The sequence below is a fragment of the Bombus vancouverensis genome, chromosome 14 (assembly GCF_051014615.1).
Source record: "Bombus vancouverensis nearcticus chromosome 14, iyBomVanc1_principal, whole genome shotgun sequence".
NCBI classification, from domain to species: Eukaryota; Metazoa; Arthropoda; class Insecta; order Hymenoptera; family Apidae; genus Bombus; species Bombus vancouverensis.
Genome location: NC_134924.1, coordinates 8,798,025 through 8,816,619, shown reverse-complemented (window position 1 = coordinate 8,816,619; position 18,595 = coordinate 8,798,025). Strand labels below are relative to the sequence as shown.

Genomic DNA, 18,595 nt, shown 5'->3' with positions numbered 1-18,595 from the left:
TTTATAATTTATTTATTATTTGCAATAATAATATCTTAAATATATAGTTGTAAAATAATATGTTTGATATGTTGTATTAAAAATCCAAGTAAATGCTAATGCACATCGCAGCAACGCTCCTGCAGTTATGATTATGGAGGGGTGAAAGGTAGGTTAGAGGTTTCAGTTAACCGCAGTCGTCATTCGCTTAGCGGCGAAGACGGTGTGTTCGAAGGAGCTGGACTCCACAAGGAACAAGTTATTTGTATTTAGAGGTATATGGAACCATAAATCGCGCATATATATTTATTATTAAAAAAATGGCAACGCAAGAGGAAATCGGTATTGGAGATTTGGTCCTTTTGGATGAAATCACATTGGAAAAAATTGTGGAAAATTTACGAGTTAGGTAAGATCATGTTTTGACTAGTGATGAATAAGGCGGTAAATCAGGAAATTGGCGGGAAATTGAGGAATACAAGTTACTTTTCCTTTAAAGAACGTGACAGGTGTCCTGTTTATGTTTCGATAGTGTTAGTATTTCGTAGATAATCCACCAAGAGGGCGTGGCTAACCGTATAGCAGGTGGTTGCAATTCGGTTTCGTTATTTGGATTTGAACTTGACCTATATACAATACCCATGATATAATAGAATACATAAAAATTTTGTACTGAGATCACCCTCAAATGATAATATGCTCCTGAACATGGATTTTATTTCCATAACTATGAATTTATGCATTTCTTTCCGTTTTTATATTTATATAAAATCGTTAATTATAATACATATTTTAATGTGTTTACATTTTTATATAGAAAGCTATTAGTATATGTTAAAGATATTTAGTTTTATAATAAGTAATATTTAAGTCTTATCTTGTTCCGTATTCTATGAGTCATCGTCTTCGGTTCTTTGGTATCTTAAACTTTACATGATACTTAACTAACTGTTCTTGATAATAAAAATGTTTATAATTTCTTTTATTCTATGTATGAAACACATATTTAGTTACATTTCATTTAAAAGTGAGATACTTATTCTGTTTATAAATAAATACATATATTCTTTAAAGTAAAGATCATTCGAAAAAATGTATAGTTTTAAGCGCGCGATTGATAACGAAGATAGATAACGCAACTTAGTATAATGAATTGTATACGTTTGTATTGTAAATTGTTTTATACGTAATACACATTTCCTACGTAGAATACGTAGTAAACGTATTTAATTTTTAACCTTAATATATGATTATATTATAATACTTAATAAATAAACTAAAACATCAGTTGCATTTAATGATAAAAAATAATTGATAAGACGATAAAATTTATCTTTCAAAAATAAAAACAAGTTTATATATTAGCACATATATATATCAAAGTTCTATTGAATTATATTTACTTATTATACTTATATTTAATTTTATTTTAGATACAATGGTGGAAAAATTTATACGTACATTGGAGAAGTATGTATCAGCATAAATCCATACAGAAGTGTAAATATATATGATAATGATTATATTAATAAATATAAAGGTAAAAGATCATATTTCACATAGTAATGTCATAATCACATGTTGACTAAACAAAATAATTAAAAATTATCAAATAATATATAAGAAAAATTTAAAAAATTATATTTTAGATAGAGAATTATTTGAAAATCCACCACATATTTTTGCAATTGCTGATGCAGTGCACAGAGAAATGAAGCAACAACGTCGTGATACTTGTATTGTAATTAGTGGGGAATCTGGTTCTGGTAAAACAGAAGCAAGTAAAATTATTATGAAATATATTGCTGCAGTTACCAATTTAAGTGGTCAACAAGAAATAGAAAGGTGTATAGATCATTCAAGAATAGTATCTTATTGTTAAATTTTCTCAAGTCATTTCATTTGTCTTTAGAAGTTTGTATCTATAGCATCTAATATTATATTTTCTCATCTGTTAGAGTAAAAAATATTCTTATACAATCTAATTCAATACTGGAAGCTTTTGGAAATGCAAAAACAAATAGAAATGATAATTCATCTCGGTTTGGAAAGTACATGGATATAGATTTTAATTTCAAAGGTGATCCAATTGGTGGTCATGTTACTAACTATTTATTGGAAAAGTCAAGAGTTGTATATCAGCAAAATGGTGAACGGAATTTTCATTGTTTCTACCAGGTATTAACAATAATTTCATTGTATATTATTTTTCTTCACTGCACATAAAGTATTGTATTTGCAAAATAGTTTACTTAAAATTTGCAGTTATTAAATGGTTCCAGTGAAACAGAGTTAAATAAATTACGCCTAGTACGAGATCCAGCTGCTTATTTCTATGTTTGTGCTGGAAATTGTAATAAAACCAATGCAACTGATAAAAGTGACTATAAAACAGTTACTTCAGCTATGTCTACTCTTGGATTCACTCAAAATGAGGTGCAGACGATCTGGAATATCATTGCTGGCATATTACATTTGGTTTGTTGTAACTAAAATAATGAAGAAAATTAGAAAGTTACTATTTCATTTCTAATATGAAATTTGGTTTGCAGGGCAACATTACTTTTAAACTTATTGACGATAAACTTTTCATTGAAAATAGAACTGCTTTAAACGATACAGCAAATTTATTTTCTATTAGTGTACAGGAATTAAGTACAGCTCTTACACAAAGAGTTATTGCAGCAGGTGGAGAAGTTATGCAAAAAACTCATACTTCAACAGAGGCAGAATATGGTAGAGATGCCTTTGCTAAGGTAATATTTGCTTTTATAGTTATTTGTTTCCCATGTTTAAAAAATAAGTAAATATTATTTAAATTTTTATTAAATAATAACAACTAAATTATGTTTTAGGCTGTATATGAAAGGTTGTTTACTGAAATTGTATCTCGTGTTAATAGTGCAATTAATGTAAATGATACAGAAGCTTATAAAAGATATAGAACAGTAATTGGAGTACTTGACATATATGGTTTTGAAATTTTTGATATAAATAGTTTTGAACAATTCTGTATTAATTACTGTAATGAAAAGTTGCAACAATTGTTCATTGGTAAGAAAATTTTACATAAACTTATTATATTGAAAAAATTAAATAGACATTTAATATTATTAGATACATTATTATTAATTACATTTAATATTTTAGAATTGGTATTAAAACAAGAACAAGAAGAATATAAAAGGGAAGGTATTGCATGGCAAAATATTGATTATTTCAATAATCAAATAATTTGTGACTTAGTAGAACAACCTCATAAAGGAATGATAGCAATTATGGATGAAGCTTGCCTTAATGTCGGCAAAGTCACAGATGAAGTCAGTTTTCTTAATTTATTATATTAATATTCATTATTTATTATATACTATACTTACAAAGATTATGATTATTCTGTATAACAAATTATTTCTAGATGGTTCTAGAAGCTATGGATCAAAAATTACTTGATCATAAACATTATGCCTCTCGACAATTGAAGCCAATGGATAAAGAACTTCAACATAAAATTCAATTTAAGATTAAGCACTATGCTGGAGATGTAATATATAATATTAATGGCTTTTTAGATAAAAATAAAGATACGTTATTTCAGGATTTTAAACGTTTACTTTATAAAAGCAGTAATCCAATAGTTAGCAAAATGTGGCCTGAAGGTGCACAAAACATTCTAAAAGTATGTAAATACATTTACTACGTAATTGCGTATTACATTATTTTTATTATTATACTATTTTATTTTAGACAACAAAAAGACCTTTAACAGCTGGAACTCTTTTCCGTAATTCCATGATAGCTCTGGTTAAGAACCTAACAAGCAAAGAACCATTTTATGTGAGGTGTATAAAACCTAATGAAGTTAAGTCACCAGTTGTATTTGATGAAGAAAGAGTAAATCATCAAGCACGATATTTAGGTCTTCTCGAAAATGTATTAGTTAGAAGAGCAGGTTTTGTGTATCGTCAACGATATGACACATTTTTAAAACGGTATATGCAGAAAAGTAATGTGATTATTACATAACGAAATTTTTTAAAGTATATTACCAATGAAATTGTCTTTATCAGGTATAAGATGATATCTCAATACACTTGGCCAAATTTTAGAGGTGGTAGTGACAAAGATGGTGTACGTACTTTAATGGATGAAAAAGGTTTTAGTAATGATGTAAAATATGGACATACTAAAATATTTATTCGTTCGCCACAAACACTTTTTGCATTAGAAAAGGTCAGCGTTATTTAATTTTGTCTATTTAAAATTACGCAAATATTGAAACAAATCCTTCAAAACATATTTATTTTTAGGCACGTACCGATTTGATCCCGGGTATTGTAATATTATTACAAAAGCAATGGAGAGGATATTTATGCCGTCAAAAGTATAAAAAGATGAAAGCTGCCCTTATTATAATGAAACATTATCAAAAATATAAAATGTACACCTATATCAAGGAATTAGAAAAAATGTTTCAAAATGCAAAAACAATGCGGGATTACGGCAAACATTTAACTTGGCCTTGTGAAAATTTTGCTGTGAGACACATAATATTTGCTTTAAAAATGATGTATGAAAGATGGTGGGCATGGATGATTCTCAGACTTATCCCTAGAGAGGACTGGCCTCAACTACGATTGAAGGTATATATATCATCAATCAAGATAGCTAATTCTTAATTCCAATTTTTGACATTAACACAATCTTAGATGGCTGCGGGCGTAGTTTTGCGTTCAAAGCGACTTCATTGGGGACAAGATAGACGTTGGGAAGGGAATTATCTTTCCAAACCAGATGAAAATCCTCAAAGTGATATTTTTAATTCTTCAATAAATAATCTTCGCAATACTGATCATTTTAAAGCAGTTTTATTTAGTGCATTTATTAGAAAAACGAACAGGTTTGTATTGAGTGTTGTTACATTACATGCTGAATTTTATCAATTCCATTATAAGTAAATTATAATTATAGATTTAATAAACCAAAGGATCGTGTACTAGTAGTTACTGAACATGCAATATACAAGCTTGAAAGTTCTAAATTTAAAAATATGAAAAAAGGCATGCCAATAACAGAAATAACAGGTTTAAGTGTATCACCTGGGAAAGATCAGCTTATAACAATTCATTCAAATCGAGGAAATGATTTTATTATGTCAATCATTGCTAAAGATGATAGAGTTGGAGAACTTGTTGGTATTTTAAGTAATAAATATAATCAGTGAGTACATATTTATTGTTTAAAATTTTATATGCAAAGCTTCGCTGCTTGAGTATATATTAAAATATTATATTTTATGCTAGATTACGTTCTGCTGATCTACAAATTACAGTGGATGTAAAATTTAAATGTATGCTAGGAAATAAGAGTAAAGTATTACGAGTAGAAGTACATCCTGAAGTTCATGAACCAACGTTTAAAAAAGATGGTGAAAATATCATATATGTCATTCCGCCGTCAGTCGGTATAATTGATGGAAGTGCTAATACAAGGTTTAGAACTGCTAACTAAAATAATCCTTTCAACTGCCTTTCTAATATTTTATCATAAATATTAAGGTTAAATTATTATATATACTAATAATGTTACTGCAAAAATATTTTTTGAAAATATCTTTTTATATATTCATACATCTATTAATGTACAAATAATATTAGGAATATTAATAGGGTCGTAAGCTAAAAACAAGTGACAATACAGTAATTTAGTAATATAAAGCATTTTTAGTGCAAATACGCGAGTATTTTACGAGTATTTTACTGTATCAAATAAGTAATGGGAACAAAACTTCTTTATGTAAATACGTACAAAATTAAATCCATTAAAAGTAGTGCATTTCAAATTGTAAGAATTAAATGCATTACTTATGTGAATAAGTTGTAAATTTCTAAATTGGAATGATACATAGGTCTTAAGAGAATTAACACAGTATTGTTTTAAAAAGTATCATTCTTTGGTACAGTAGTCTTAATACATATTTACCAATGTGGCATTTTACTTAAAATATTTTTGAAAATATATTTTTACACCATCGTTGAATATTTATATATTATGTGAAAATTTAATAAGATTTATAAAAAATACAATTTATATGTATGTTAAAACTGATATATAGATTAATCAAAATTTTAACACTATTAAGCATAAATAATAGATAGCATAATAAAAAGATAAATATTAATGAAAAATTTGTCACATAATTATTGTATTGAAAATTTTCTAATTATATTAATGTTGTGTTTTAATAATGCTGTACGAGTTGAGATAAAAAATGTAATATGATATAGCACATCATAAAATGGTGCCATTGTTAAAAAATAAATTTACATTTTTACATATTTTTATTTATGTATAAAATTATATAAGTAACCATAAGCAGAAACAATAAATCATTTACGTATGACAAAAAATGTTTCTAAATTGAAAATGTTTTTCCATAAATTAAAAGATACGAATTTCTTTATTTATTACATTTTTTTATTGTTGAAGTGTAATAGAATACATTTTTTATACAAAATAATAATGTAATCTAATCAATGCGTTGATATAGATATATATATCCTAATTCTTTTGGTGGATTTTCAGATAATGCAACCTGCAATAAACGATTTAAATGAGTGCATTTACTATATTACAATTTATTTTATACTTGCAACACATACTTTGTCATCATTGTATATTACCCATCGATTATCTTTCAGAAGATGACACACATAATGTCCTACCATTGTCGATGTACCCATATGTGATATAAATCCTACTAATTTATATTCTAAAATATGAAAATACAACAATTATCTCGATATGAGTAATTCTTTGCATTATTAAATACTGAAAAGCGAACATACGGTCGGTTCCGTCTTTAAATACTTCTTTGGAATGTTTTGGTTTGTCTTCAACTTCTAAAGCATCCAATTCATTTTGATGACTAAAAATCCAATCTGCTGCGCGTTCTAAATTGTTATCAGTCGCTTTAAGCGCTTTTGTTGCTTGTTCTCTTGTGAAACTCATTCCCATTAGCATAGCCACAGCATCTTCATTTGCCATAAATTTGTCTTTTTCTAAGATTGAATAAACAAAAACAAATATGAATGTTATTAAATTCATTTATAGGGAAATTTGGAGAAAAGGATTAGTTACCTGGTTTAACATCAATTCCGGGTGGTACGAACGGATCCGCAAAATCCGAATCCGCTATATGTTCCATTAACCAGTTTGTGGCTGCTTCTAAACCACGATTTTCCGTAAAATAGAGAGCTCTTTCACAGGCTTCTGGTGGAAATCCCATATCTGTCAACTGATTCAATATCACGGAATCATAAACAAGTGGCGGAGGTTCGGTGCCAACTGTTTCCGGTAATAATTCTTCTGTGGGTTGCAAACCAAAACCTCGAAGAGAACTTAAGTTTAGTATGTCTGGCATTTCCACTGCTACATCTAACTTCGCTGGTGTCCAATCTTCTTTCATCGTGAACTTTTTTAAATGAATTAGTAGATAATCCGGAAAAGTAGAGAGTCTAGTCGTTCTATAAAAGAGTACGCTTATTAATTATGTGCAGTAAAACATTATATGCATCATAACTTACTTTTGCGCTGTTGTCTTTTCATTTAAAGCTGAACTATAAAATTGCTCCACTATTTCTGACCGAATAAATGTTTGCAAACAAGATGATAGTTTTATGCGTGGTCTGACAAGCGCATTTGTATCCAATTTTTGTCCTTTTGCTTCAGTTTCGCTCTTCAATGTTTCATAAGCTGCAACTTCATCCTATATGCAATATATGTTAAGTAAATGTATATTTTTTAATTTAGATATATAAGTTATATAAATCATTTACTTTATTTATGGCAGTTTCTACAGGTATTGGAAGTGGTAGTAAGTATTCAGTACGATAAGTGTACTTTACTTTGTTAGACCGACTACACTGATACCTTTCTTCAACTTGGAATTTAAAACAATCAGTAGGATTCGTTTGATGACGACTGTGACGCTGTGCGATCAATTTCCTGATATTAGTATTGTAACTTCATATGAAAATTGAAGTAGATTATTTTTATATGTCTATTAAAAATATAAAATGTGACAATATTACGTCTATGATATTTATGATGTGAAGAAAGAATTCTTGCGCATCTTGCTGTCGATTTGAAGAAAATCCGGGGTGTCCACGGCCGACTAAAGTTTTAAACATCCGTGGTGGAATACCTTGACGTGATTCGTGTTCATTGTTCGTATCTGGAGGAACTGAATATTTACCAGAAAGTAAACCAGTTCCAAGCTTACTCCTATAATATTAATTTCTTGTACCTTAAAATTGATAAGTAAATTTGTATGCCATACTTTCATTTTTTCTTAACTTACATTTGAACATTATCATTTGCTGGATCAGTGTAATTCTGCTGAAGTATCTGTGCTGCACTTTTTACAAATCTGAAATTCATTAAAACATTAAATAAATACATAAAAACATTAATTAAATAATTGTTATAGTACTGATTAAACTTTTCTCCTATACAACATAAAAAGCTTTACATGATACTATTTGTTTATTTAAAATCAAGTTGCAAACCTTTTGAAAAAATCTGGAATCGCGAATAACATCTGCATCACACTGTTTAAGTAACAAGAGTTTCCTAAGTTAGCAAGTCCTGTATACCCAGGTCCATACAAAGGTGTTAATTTACTTGCTGCTTCTTGAAGTGCAACCCATTCACCAAATCTTTGATTGAGATCTAATTCAAGCTCTATCATAGATTTATCAGTTTTTTCCATTTGAGCAATATTAATACCCCAATGAGCTAAATGTGCTACTAAATTTGGATCTTCCACCATATCATCTTCATCATATGAAAACACATCTGCTTTTCCTTCTTTGGTTATAGTCCCTAATTTCACTGCTAATGAGTAACCCGTTACTCTATAATGTTCTACTGCATGATCATTTCCTCCTGTTCCATCATAAAATTTACGTCCACAGAGAATACTACCATCAGTTAAATTAAGCCAGAGATTTTGAGTTAAATCACATTTTTCACACTTCCATCCACTAGGTGGTATCTTTTTTCCATTATCTAATTGTTTAAGATTTGCTGCATGTCTAAGAATGTGATAATTATTTAAAATAATGATAAAAAGAATATTTTTTAAATTAGTACATACTTGAATTTTTGTTCTTACTTTGAAACTGCCTTTATTTCTCCATCCCAAGTTCCAGCCAATGCCTCTACTTCTGCTATTTTTGTTGCAGATTCTGCTTCTAATATAGATTTAATTGCAACTTCTACCTATATACATCAAATTTTTCATGTAATTTTTTATTGTTCCTACTCTTTATTCTTCTTTTTATGTAAAACTTACTTCTTGTGGTAAATTGTCTGTTGGATATGGTACTGTAATAAAATTTGGTAGAATAACAATTTCATAAGATTCGTGGTACGTATATTTTTGTTGATCTGGTGTAAATCCATCTGTTGTTCCTATTGCTAATCTAGTAATTTTCTTTTCAGGGCCATCTCCTTGATGTTTAGAAGGAATCTATAAATATTAACATATATTTTGTATTATATATAAGCAATTTGTATTTTGTACTAACATATTTTTTACGATTTTATTTTTTAGATATAGTAAAGTACTCACCTCTTTTCTTTTTCTTTTAATATGTAGAAACACAGGATTTTCTGTTAATTGATAATAATGTTGTACATAATCCTGGCCTAATCCCAAGAACGTGGTAAGATTAACATACAAACCAGTATAAGTATCCTTAAAAGAAAAAACAATGAAAATAATTATATTATCATTGTGTTATTTTCTCTAATTATAAGATCTTCATGACATCTTACTGGAGTATCAAAAGAATAAACACACTCATCCTTATATATTTTATCATTTTTCTGTGGTACCCTAATATTGGATAAATGTTTCATCAATTCCTCCATTACAAAGAAAATGTAATCACCATAAAAAAAGGAAATGTCCGAACAAATTGAAAAATAATCGTGTTAAAGATCACCGGCTCGTCGTATTGATGATATGCGTGATTTGAGGAATGAGAAGAAGAAACCGGAATATATTCGACTCTTCTCGTTTCTCTTTAAAAACCAGTGGTGCTCAATGGTAATCACACGATTTTCATATTTCAATTTAGTACAATATCTTTAAGTGACTCATGACACTTAAAAGAACACCATGAAAAATATATATATTATTGTAGTTTATAGTTTTTGATTAAATAACTGAAACTATTTGTCTCTTCTAATTTTTAATTTTTATAGATTTAAACTTATATTGCAAGAATGCACGAAACAGAACAAGCCTTGCTGTTTCGGTGAATAGTTGTTGAGCAGACGGTACACAGATGTTATATATGTATGTGATGATTCATACTGTCATTAACCTAAAATAAAGTTCATATTTTATTTACTGGGAAATGATCACGTAAATTTTGTGCATAAAAAGAATTCAATCAAATTATGCGTATCATTTATTATAAATCCTTCTTATAATTTGCATTTACTTTTGCAACAATGGAAAAAGAAAGGTAATTTAATCTTTCTTTCTAATTGTATGTGCTTATTTATAAAAATATAACTAATTTCTACGTTTGTCAATTTAAAATTATACGCAATAGTGTAATTATTATTTAACAAATATCTTTTTAAGTTATTTAATAATATATTATGTACTGTAAATAAATCTATCAGGTTTACAATGCTCCTTTTGGATTCAGGAGAAATATTTTTTGAAGATTATAGTGTTCAAATGAAACTTGTTGATAATTCTACTTCAGAAGAACAAACATGGAGAGATGGAAGATTAAAATTCTGTTCAAAATCCTTAGTATTTGTAAATAAAGATATTAATCAGCCTTTAATTAAAATTCAACTCAAAGAAACTATAGCTATTGATCAATGTCAATCCAACAATGATCTAGCAAAGTTTGTATTTTTAACTTTTAATATACCACTATAATAGTTTACTTGCATTAACAATCTTTATTTTATTTACAAGATGTAGCAATATATTATTGGTTCAATGCAAACAATATGTGAAAATGTTGGAGAAAAATATACTTGCACCATATAAATTCATACACCAAAATACTACTTTTCATTTTTACTTTAATTATGCAAAAATAGATGATTGTCTTCCACAAATCCTACAGTTATTTAGAGCAGCTACTTTGCCAACAGCTGAACAAAATGCAATGGTATATTTTAAAATCATTATGTATGTTATTATACTAAAATCTTTAAAATAATGTTACTAAATTATTATTCTTATGTAGATTATGGCGATTGTACACTCTCGACAATCTAGAGTATCATTTGATACATCATGGTTAGGAGACTTATATGAGCAGGTAGTGTTAGAAACTCAAGCAAATAAAGTGTTGCCTCTTGTTATAAATCCAGGAAGAATACTTTTAACAACTTCAAGAATTTATTTTCAACCTTATAATAATTTAGACCAAGTATGTATTTTATAGTGTCAATGATAAATAATTTAGGCAAGTTATTAAAAGAATAATTTTATGATTTTAGCATCCAGTTTTAAAAATACAACTGAATGATATTATTAATATTAATAAACGACGATTCCTTCTAAGCCAAATTGTAAGTATAGCTTTGTATATCAATGTCTAATCATTGTAATTTGATATAGATATTTTAAAATTGTTTTAAACATAGGGGCTTGAAATAAAGTGGTTACGACAGCCTGAAAATAAAGTTGAACATCTATTTATATCATTAAAAACTCAAAATGACAGGGATGAATTATACACAAATTTATTAAATCAACCTACAGTTTCTTTAGAAAGAGTACCTCAGGATCAAATGACTATGAGGTGGCAAAATGGTTCTTTGTCAAATTATGATTATCTCTTGTACATTAATAGGTAACTTTTATATTAATAAATAATTGAAATATTTAATTGTACAGTTTAACTTAAATATTATTTTTCAGTTTGGCAGATAGAACTTTTCATGATTTAACTCAGTATCCAGTTATGCCTTGGGTATTACAAGATTACACATCTGCTACATTGGATTTAAATGATCCTAGTATTTATAGAGATCTTTCAAAGCCTATTGGAGCTCTTGAGCCAAATCGGTTAGAAAGATTAAAGGTGTATTTCTTTTTTGATATGCAAAATATATATGTCAGGAGTGAGATAATGGTGTTATTATGTTTTAGGAACGATATTTGGAAATGTCAGAACCAAAATTTTTGTATGGTTCTCATTACAGTGCCCCAGGATTTGTATTATTTTATTTAGTACGAAAATATCCTCAGTACATGCTTTGTTTACAAAATGGAAGATTTGATCATCCAGATAGAATGTTCAATAGGTATGTGTTTTTTTTTTACATATGTGTTGCTACGATTCTTTGAGAGTATTAAATTTATGAACGTTAAGGAAATATATATGTTGTTGACTCTAGTAGTGATAATAAATGTATGTGTATAAAATTTTTGGTTGCACAGACAAGGTAAAATTTTATGGTAATTGCTTATTGTACTGTAAAAATAATTACTTTGTCGACTCTGCAGAATCGATTTTTTGTTTCACTCTTACCAACAAAAACACCTAACAGTGTAGCTGACGTTTGGAAAAATGTTTTGGTGAACATGTCTGACTTTAAAGAACTGATCCCAGAATTTTATGACACAAACAACGGTGGTGATTTTTTAATAAATAGTTACGGCATTGATTTTGGATATCGACATGATGGAACAAAAATAGGAGATGTACAGTTACCACCATGGGCAAATGGTATGTGTTTTTTAATTCATAAGAAATAATTATTTGTAATTTAATACGAATTAGTTATCAAATTCTAGAACCAGCTCATTTTGTACAAGTATTAAGAAATGCGTTAGAGAGTGATTATGTTTCTCAAAATCTTCATCACTGGATTGATTTAATTTTTGGATATAAACAAAGAGGAATTGAAGCAGAGAAAGCTAATAATGGTAAACTATTTAATTATAAAAGTTGACGTACAAATAACATTTATTTTATAATATACTGCATTTCAGTATTTTTCTATTTATGCTATGAAGGAGCAGTTAACTTAGACACTATTAAAGATATTAATGATAGGCATGGTTTGGAGATACAAATTATGGAGTTTGGTCAAATACCAAAACAAATTTTTACTTTACCACACCCCAAACGTTCTATACTTACTCTGCATAAATTGCATATTAAAACTACTTCAGCATCAGTTGCAAGTGAAACAGGTATATGATATATAATCTCAATTTAAATAAATTAAAGTTAATGAAATATAAATGTATTATAAATATGTGTAATAAAAAATAATTTCTTTCAGAAAATAAAGAAAATCCTATAGAAAAGACTTTTGAGTTACATGAATTAATAATGTTTCAATCTCATAAAGAAAGTGTAAGTAGCATTATCATACAGAATAAGGAAGAAATTAATGAAGTAATATCAGTTGGACAAGATGGAATGCTTAAATTATATAGTATAAAAAATAAAAAATTAACACGTAATGTATCTTTATCATCATTATCACTTTCCTCTTGTGTATCATATTATACATCTTCTCATCGCAATATATTAGTTGCCGGATCCTGGGACAATTCACTGTAAGCATGTTAAATAAATATTTCATATATATATTTCACTCTTTTATTAATTAATTTTTTTCACAGGATATTTTACGATATTGAATTTGGTAGAGTAATAGATATACTACAAGGACATGAAGATGCTGTTTCTTGTTTAGCATTAAGTGATAGTCGTAAGATTATTATCTCTGGTTCATGGGATTGTACAGCAAAAGTATGGAAAAGTTATTCTTCTGGGACAAAAATTAAACCAGCTGAGTGCCTTATTGCACAACTAGATCATGATTCTAAAGTAACTTGCATCAATATATCAGGGTAAAATTATGTTTCTTATGGTTTGTAAGTAATATTAAATAGTATGTTTAAAAAATCTTTATTGGTGGAATATTTATAGAGATGAAACATTATTGGTATCTGGCACAGAAGATGGAGAAATTTTTTTATGGAATATGGATACATATCATCTGCAATTTACTGCAAAAGGTACATTTCATGATAACTATCTTCTCGATTTTAAAAGGCATATTCACTTTATTTCCTTTTCTACAGCACATAATTGTAAAATAAATGCAATGGTGTTTGATCAAGAAGGAAAAAGCATAATTTCATGTGCAGAGGATAAAATACTAAATATAATTGATATTCATACAAGTACTCAGATTTATCGTACAACTATAGAATACGAACCTCTAACACTAACATGGTTCAAAAGTTTTTTATTAATAGGAGATAGTAATGGTAATATTAATGTTTGGAACCGCCAAGGAGCAGTTTTTATTACACAAATACATTGCCATAATGGTACAGTATTCTATATATTAATACATTAATTCCTTGTATTTACATTGGAATATTCGATACTTAAAACTTAATTTACATATGACTTTACTGATAATTAAGAATACAGTCACTTTTTAGGTCCAATTAATACATTATCGGTATCAACAGAAAATAATATAGTCTTAACTGGTGGAAAAGACAGGAAAATAATCGTATGGGATTGTAAAAATGTATAATTCATATTGTAATATCTGCAATGTGACTGAAATATTCCTTAGTTATAAATTTCACTATCAGTTTATAGCAAAACTTTTCATCTTAGTAGATATAATATAGCAGGAAAGCTGTATCTAATACATACATGACGTATTCATTTAAAATTGTTGTAATATTCGTTGAAAGTCTAACATTTGTTGCATATTATAATATTTTAGCATATTTTATGTCATACTGTTACACATTCCTAACAGTTTATAAAAAGTCTCAAATACAAACATTATACATACATTTAAAATACTGATTCTTTAACATATTCTTTTTGTAGACTTGAGTCTACAACAAATTTTTATACATAAATTTATACATACTGATATGTAGTACATAGTTTTTATAAGTTCTTTGGATGTATTTCATAAATTTATTTCCTAACATTCAGTCTTATTCTTTTATGAAAACATAAATCTAAATACAAAGAACATAAAATTAATTAAATAATAAAAGTAATTTGCAATTGTATTTATAAATCTAAAAAAAGTAAATAAAAAATAAAAACTTGCAACTTAATCTACAAAATGTGAACATAATGTGCGTTTTGAATTATATGTAAATTGAATGTTCAATATTCATGACTTTATATTCTTCATATAGCATATGATGTCATATTACTTCGAATACTTTCACTAATGATTGTAATTTCAATATTGCTAAAGAAAATAAATTCTATTTATTTTGGTATAATTTCTGTATAGTTTTTTCACATATGTTTAAATAAACATTTCATAAAAATAAATTATGTAATACAAATGTTAATTGTGTAACCTATTATTACTACCACTAATTTTTCATATATTCATATACACATACTTGTTTGTTTTATTTATTTTCTTCTATTTACTACTATTTATTTGAGTGATCCAATTCATTATTTAATGATAAATTTGAATCACCCAATTGTTTCAACTGTTCATATGTTATAAAAAATATGATATTCCATGGTCCCATTCTAAACCAAGTAGGTACAAAACCCTTGTATAAGGCTAAAAATCCTTCATTTTTAAAAGTCTACAAAAAAAATAAAATCCGTATAATATTATTAAAAAGGACAAAAATATATGTACATAATATTTTAAACCATATATACCTGTACAAAGCAATCTATACTACCATTATAAATATGAGGTGGTAACATGCCACTTGCGGTAGGTATCCTTCTTTGATTCATTAAACGTGTCTGTAACAATTTCATTTAAGTAAAAAATACAGATGATAAAATATTTACTAACTATACTTACACGCACAACATCTATTGGAGTAGAAGCTATTGCACTTCCCATACTAGCTATAAAACTGGACCTGAAATATATAATTACATGTATATGTAAGTATGCATATGTGTATATTCAATAACAATTTTGAAGCCCTGTTTCATTCTACCAAATTAAAGCAACCCTTATCCAGGCTCTTGAAATTCAAATATACAATGTGGTATCTACAATATTATAACTTGTAAAAAAGATCTGTATGGTATATTTTAGAACTTACTATAAAATGTTCAATGCATAGAAAAAATATACATAAAGAAAATAAAGAAAACAAAAGTAAACTATGTGTTCAATCTTGTATATAATTCTGTAAATAAATTTGCATGAAATGGTAAGTGAAACGATTGATTATGCAATTCAAGATGATTAGACATCTGGATAACAGTTTTAACAATTTATATACAAACAAGAAATATTAAACATAACTTCCACTTTGATTTTCTGTGGTCATCTCAATGTCCACGTACAGAATGTGCCCATGTGCACCACAGTGTGAAAGAACCTGGAAATAAAATTTTTCACTTTTAGAAAAATGTTACTTCCTTTTTAATTAAGTATAAAACCACTATATTATTAATATTGCTAAGTCAAAATTATTTGAGTTATTTAATTCAAAATTAAAATACAGAAAATTTTGTTTGTTAGTTATACATATTTATCATGTGTATATCACCAAAGTCATAGGATAGAAAAATTTAGGAGATATAATAAATAATACTAATATTAGAAATTATAAACATTATTAAAAAAAATTGTAACATAAAATAAACAAGATATGTTTAGATATACTCACATGACATCACATACTGTAAAAGATCACATGAAATATGTTTGCTTTAAAAACATTATTGAACATTTGTTAGTATGATAATGGAGTGATAAATATTTTGTGATAAACAGAAATAGCCCAGATAAGAGTTTATTTATTATTTACGTATTAATATTAAAAGAAAGACTAATACACAATTTATACTTGTTTTCAAATAAACTATTTTTAATACAATAATATACATCTATTTATATAATGTCATCAAAGAACAATATAAAATTAAATAAAATATATAGATACGGTTTACTTACACAAAATGATTACTAATACTATCTCCCAATAGAACCATAAACTTTTTTTTACTGTAATCATATATAGGCAATTCTACAGCTGCAATAATTGCTGCTCTTTGAGCAGTAGGTCCTACACCCTGCATACAAATTTTTGTGTATAAAATTATGTAAATATTGTTAAAATTTATATTTATTAATTTACGTACCCTCCATAAACCGCAAATACCTTCATGTTGATATACATCTTGAAAACAACCAAACAATGTTAAATTTGAGTTAATTCCAGTTACTTGCATACGAACTTTAACTACATCAGTTGGATTAGCTATAGCACTTGAGATAGCACCAGCTAATGCAGCACATATAACATTTATAACAACTAAATCATCTGTTTTCCACTTATCCATAGCTGCTTTTTTTAAAGAATAATAGGTACCGAATTTTATAGTTCCATAAGTAGCTTGCCTTAAAATAGCTGAACTAATCCTATATAATAAAAAAATTAGTACTAATAAAATAATCCTATCTAGTAGCCAAATGAAATATTGAATATATATATATATATGTATATAAATCAAACTTCTTTTTACCCAGAATATAGAGCTTTAAAACCCTCTTGTTGTGATATTTGAAATAAAGCATCTGTCATACCAGAATATTTTAGATGCGCATATTTTTGATCAAATTTTTGTCCTTGGATTTGAAGACGTGTTTTTGTTGTGTCTAAAGGAAAAGTACCTAACCAGAAATATATTTATAAAAACGATGAGTAAATAAGTTATTGATAGATAATTAAACTTTTAGAATAAAATTATTGTAATATAACACCACATACCTAATTCTGCAACAATCGAAGCTAAACCCCCATAGATAAAAGGTTTCCAATCATTCCACTGACTCTCTCCCATTACAACGTTTAGCTTATGGTTAATAGATATAAATTACTTTTAACACAATAAATTTGATTTGTAAATTTTATAATATGATTTGAAATATTAATATTATATTTTATATGAATATTAATATTAAAAATATTAACGACACCGTGTATAAAATGACTAAAAAGCTAATGAAATAAATGCATTCCAGTAAGATTAGCTGACTTTAAAATTATTTCAAGCGACTTTTTAGCACTGCATTTACAGAAATACGAATAAACAATACAAAAAACACGCGTACATATATTTCTTTATGAAACTAATATAAGATTTTTTATTTAACATCAATCTTCTAAAAATGTCACTATTGTAATCACAAACAGTATAATCAGTAAGTATCTATATCATGAAGTTTACGTAAAAATAATAATCAATAATAACAATTAATTTGTTATATCAGTATTTTTATTTTAATTGAAAGTCTGCTTAGCCGACAGATATATTGACTTGTATCATTTTTTAAAGGTGTTCAAAAAATCTGTAAATTAGAACTGAAAGCTACAACCAATCATTGTGAATGTAGTATATATAGTCTGTCCGTTCGAGTGTCACTAGTCTGCAGCCAATAGTTACAGCCGACGATCACATAAATAAGTTTCAATGCTCATATACCGAAACATAAGTACAAACAGTTCGAAAATTGAATCGTGAAAAATCAACATGGAAGACAACACATTCTCATTCTTGCAAGCAGT

At 27.3% G+C, this 18,595-nt stretch overlaps 4 protein-coding genes across 6 annotated transcripts; 2 read left to right on the top strand and 2 right to left on the bottom strand.

The window, feature by feature from the left end:
• The first annotated feature begins 166 nt into the window (after window positions 1–166).
• Window positions 167–6,312, top strand: Myo31DF (Unconventional myosin ID). The gene is made up of 15 exons (XM_033337284.2): window positions 167–388; window positions 1,413–1,519; window positions 1,629–1,824; window positions 1,938–2,157; window positions 2,245–2,457; window positions 2,532–2,735; window positions 2,835–3,033; window positions 3,130–3,299; window positions 3,395–3,655; window positions 3,724–3,968; window positions 4,047–4,209; window positions 4,287–4,619; window positions 4,686–4,876; window positions 4,948–5,196; window positions 5,280–6,312. Exons 1-15 carry the CDS (start codon window positions 300–302, stop codon window positions 5,485–5,487), a joined length of 3,048 nt encoding a protein of 1,015 aa, XP_033193175.1. The 5' UTR covers window positions 167–299; the 3' UTR covers window positions 5,488–6,312.
• Window positions 6,313–6,431: 119 nt separating this feature from the next.
• On the bottom strand, window positions 6,432–10,134 carry Usp5 (ubiquitin specific protease 5). Its single transcript, XM_033337310.2, has 13 exons — window positions 9,820–10,134; window positions 9,614–9,739; window positions 9,335–9,511; window positions 9,155–9,261; window positions 8,547–9,074; window positions 8,339–8,407; window positions 8,070–8,262; window positions 7,815–7,967; window positions 7,563–7,744; window positions 7,117–7,502; window positions 6,825–7,037; window positions 6,639–6,748; window positions 6,432–6,571 (listed from the first exon to the last, which is right to left on the bottom strand). Exons 1-13 carry the CDS (start codon window positions 9,913–9,915, stop codon window positions 6,506–6,508), a joined length of 2,406 nt encoding a protein of 801 aa, XP_033193201.2. The 5' UTR covers window positions 9,916–10,134; the 3' UTR covers window positions 6,432–6,505.
• Window positions 10,135–10,354: 220 nt separating this feature from the next.
• On the top strand, window positions 10,355–14,638 carry LOC117158421 (protein FAN). Its single transcript, XM_033337299.2, has 16 exons — window positions 10,355–10,517; window positions 10,681–10,914; window positions 10,988–11,186; window positions 11,265–11,450; window positions 11,521–11,592; window positions 11,668–11,876; window positions 11,945–12,107; window positions 12,176–12,330; window positions 12,577–12,755; window positions 12,824–12,955; window positions 13,022–13,225; window positions 13,318–13,597; window positions 13,664–13,894; window positions 13,974–14,062; window positions 14,129–14,380; window positions 14,498–14,638. Exons 1-16 carry the CDS (start codon window positions 10,504–10,506, stop codon window positions 14,593–14,595), a joined length of 2,697 nt encoding a protein of 898 aa, XP_033193190.2. The 5' UTR covers window positions 10,355–10,503; the 3' UTR covers window positions 14,596–14,638.
• Window positions 14,324–18,595, bottom strand: Bmcp (uncoupling protein Bmcp mitochondrial). Of its 3 annotated transcripts, XM_076624456.1 has the most exons (8): window positions 17,798–18,595; window positions 17,553–17,700; window positions 17,399–17,448; window positions 17,169–17,311; window positions 16,981–17,099; window positions 15,871–15,931; window positions 15,720–15,809; window positions 14,324–15,640 (listed from the first exon to the last, which is right to left on the bottom strand). In XM_076624456.1, the coding sequence occupies exons 1-8, from the start codon at window positions 17,868–17,870 to the stop codon at window positions 15,476–15,478; spliced, it is 849 nt and encodes a 282-aa protein (XP_076480571.1). In that variant the 5' UTR covers window positions 17,871–18,595; the 3' UTR covers window positions 14,324–15,475. The 3 variants fall into 3 exon arrangements, with proteins under 3 accessions (XP_076480571.1, XP_076480570.1, XP_076480572.1); XM_076624455.1 differs by having other exon boundaries at window positions 17,169–17,448; window positions 17,798–18,591; XM_076624457.1 differs by having other exon boundaries at window positions 15,443–15,640; window positions 15,743–15,809; window positions 17,169–17,448.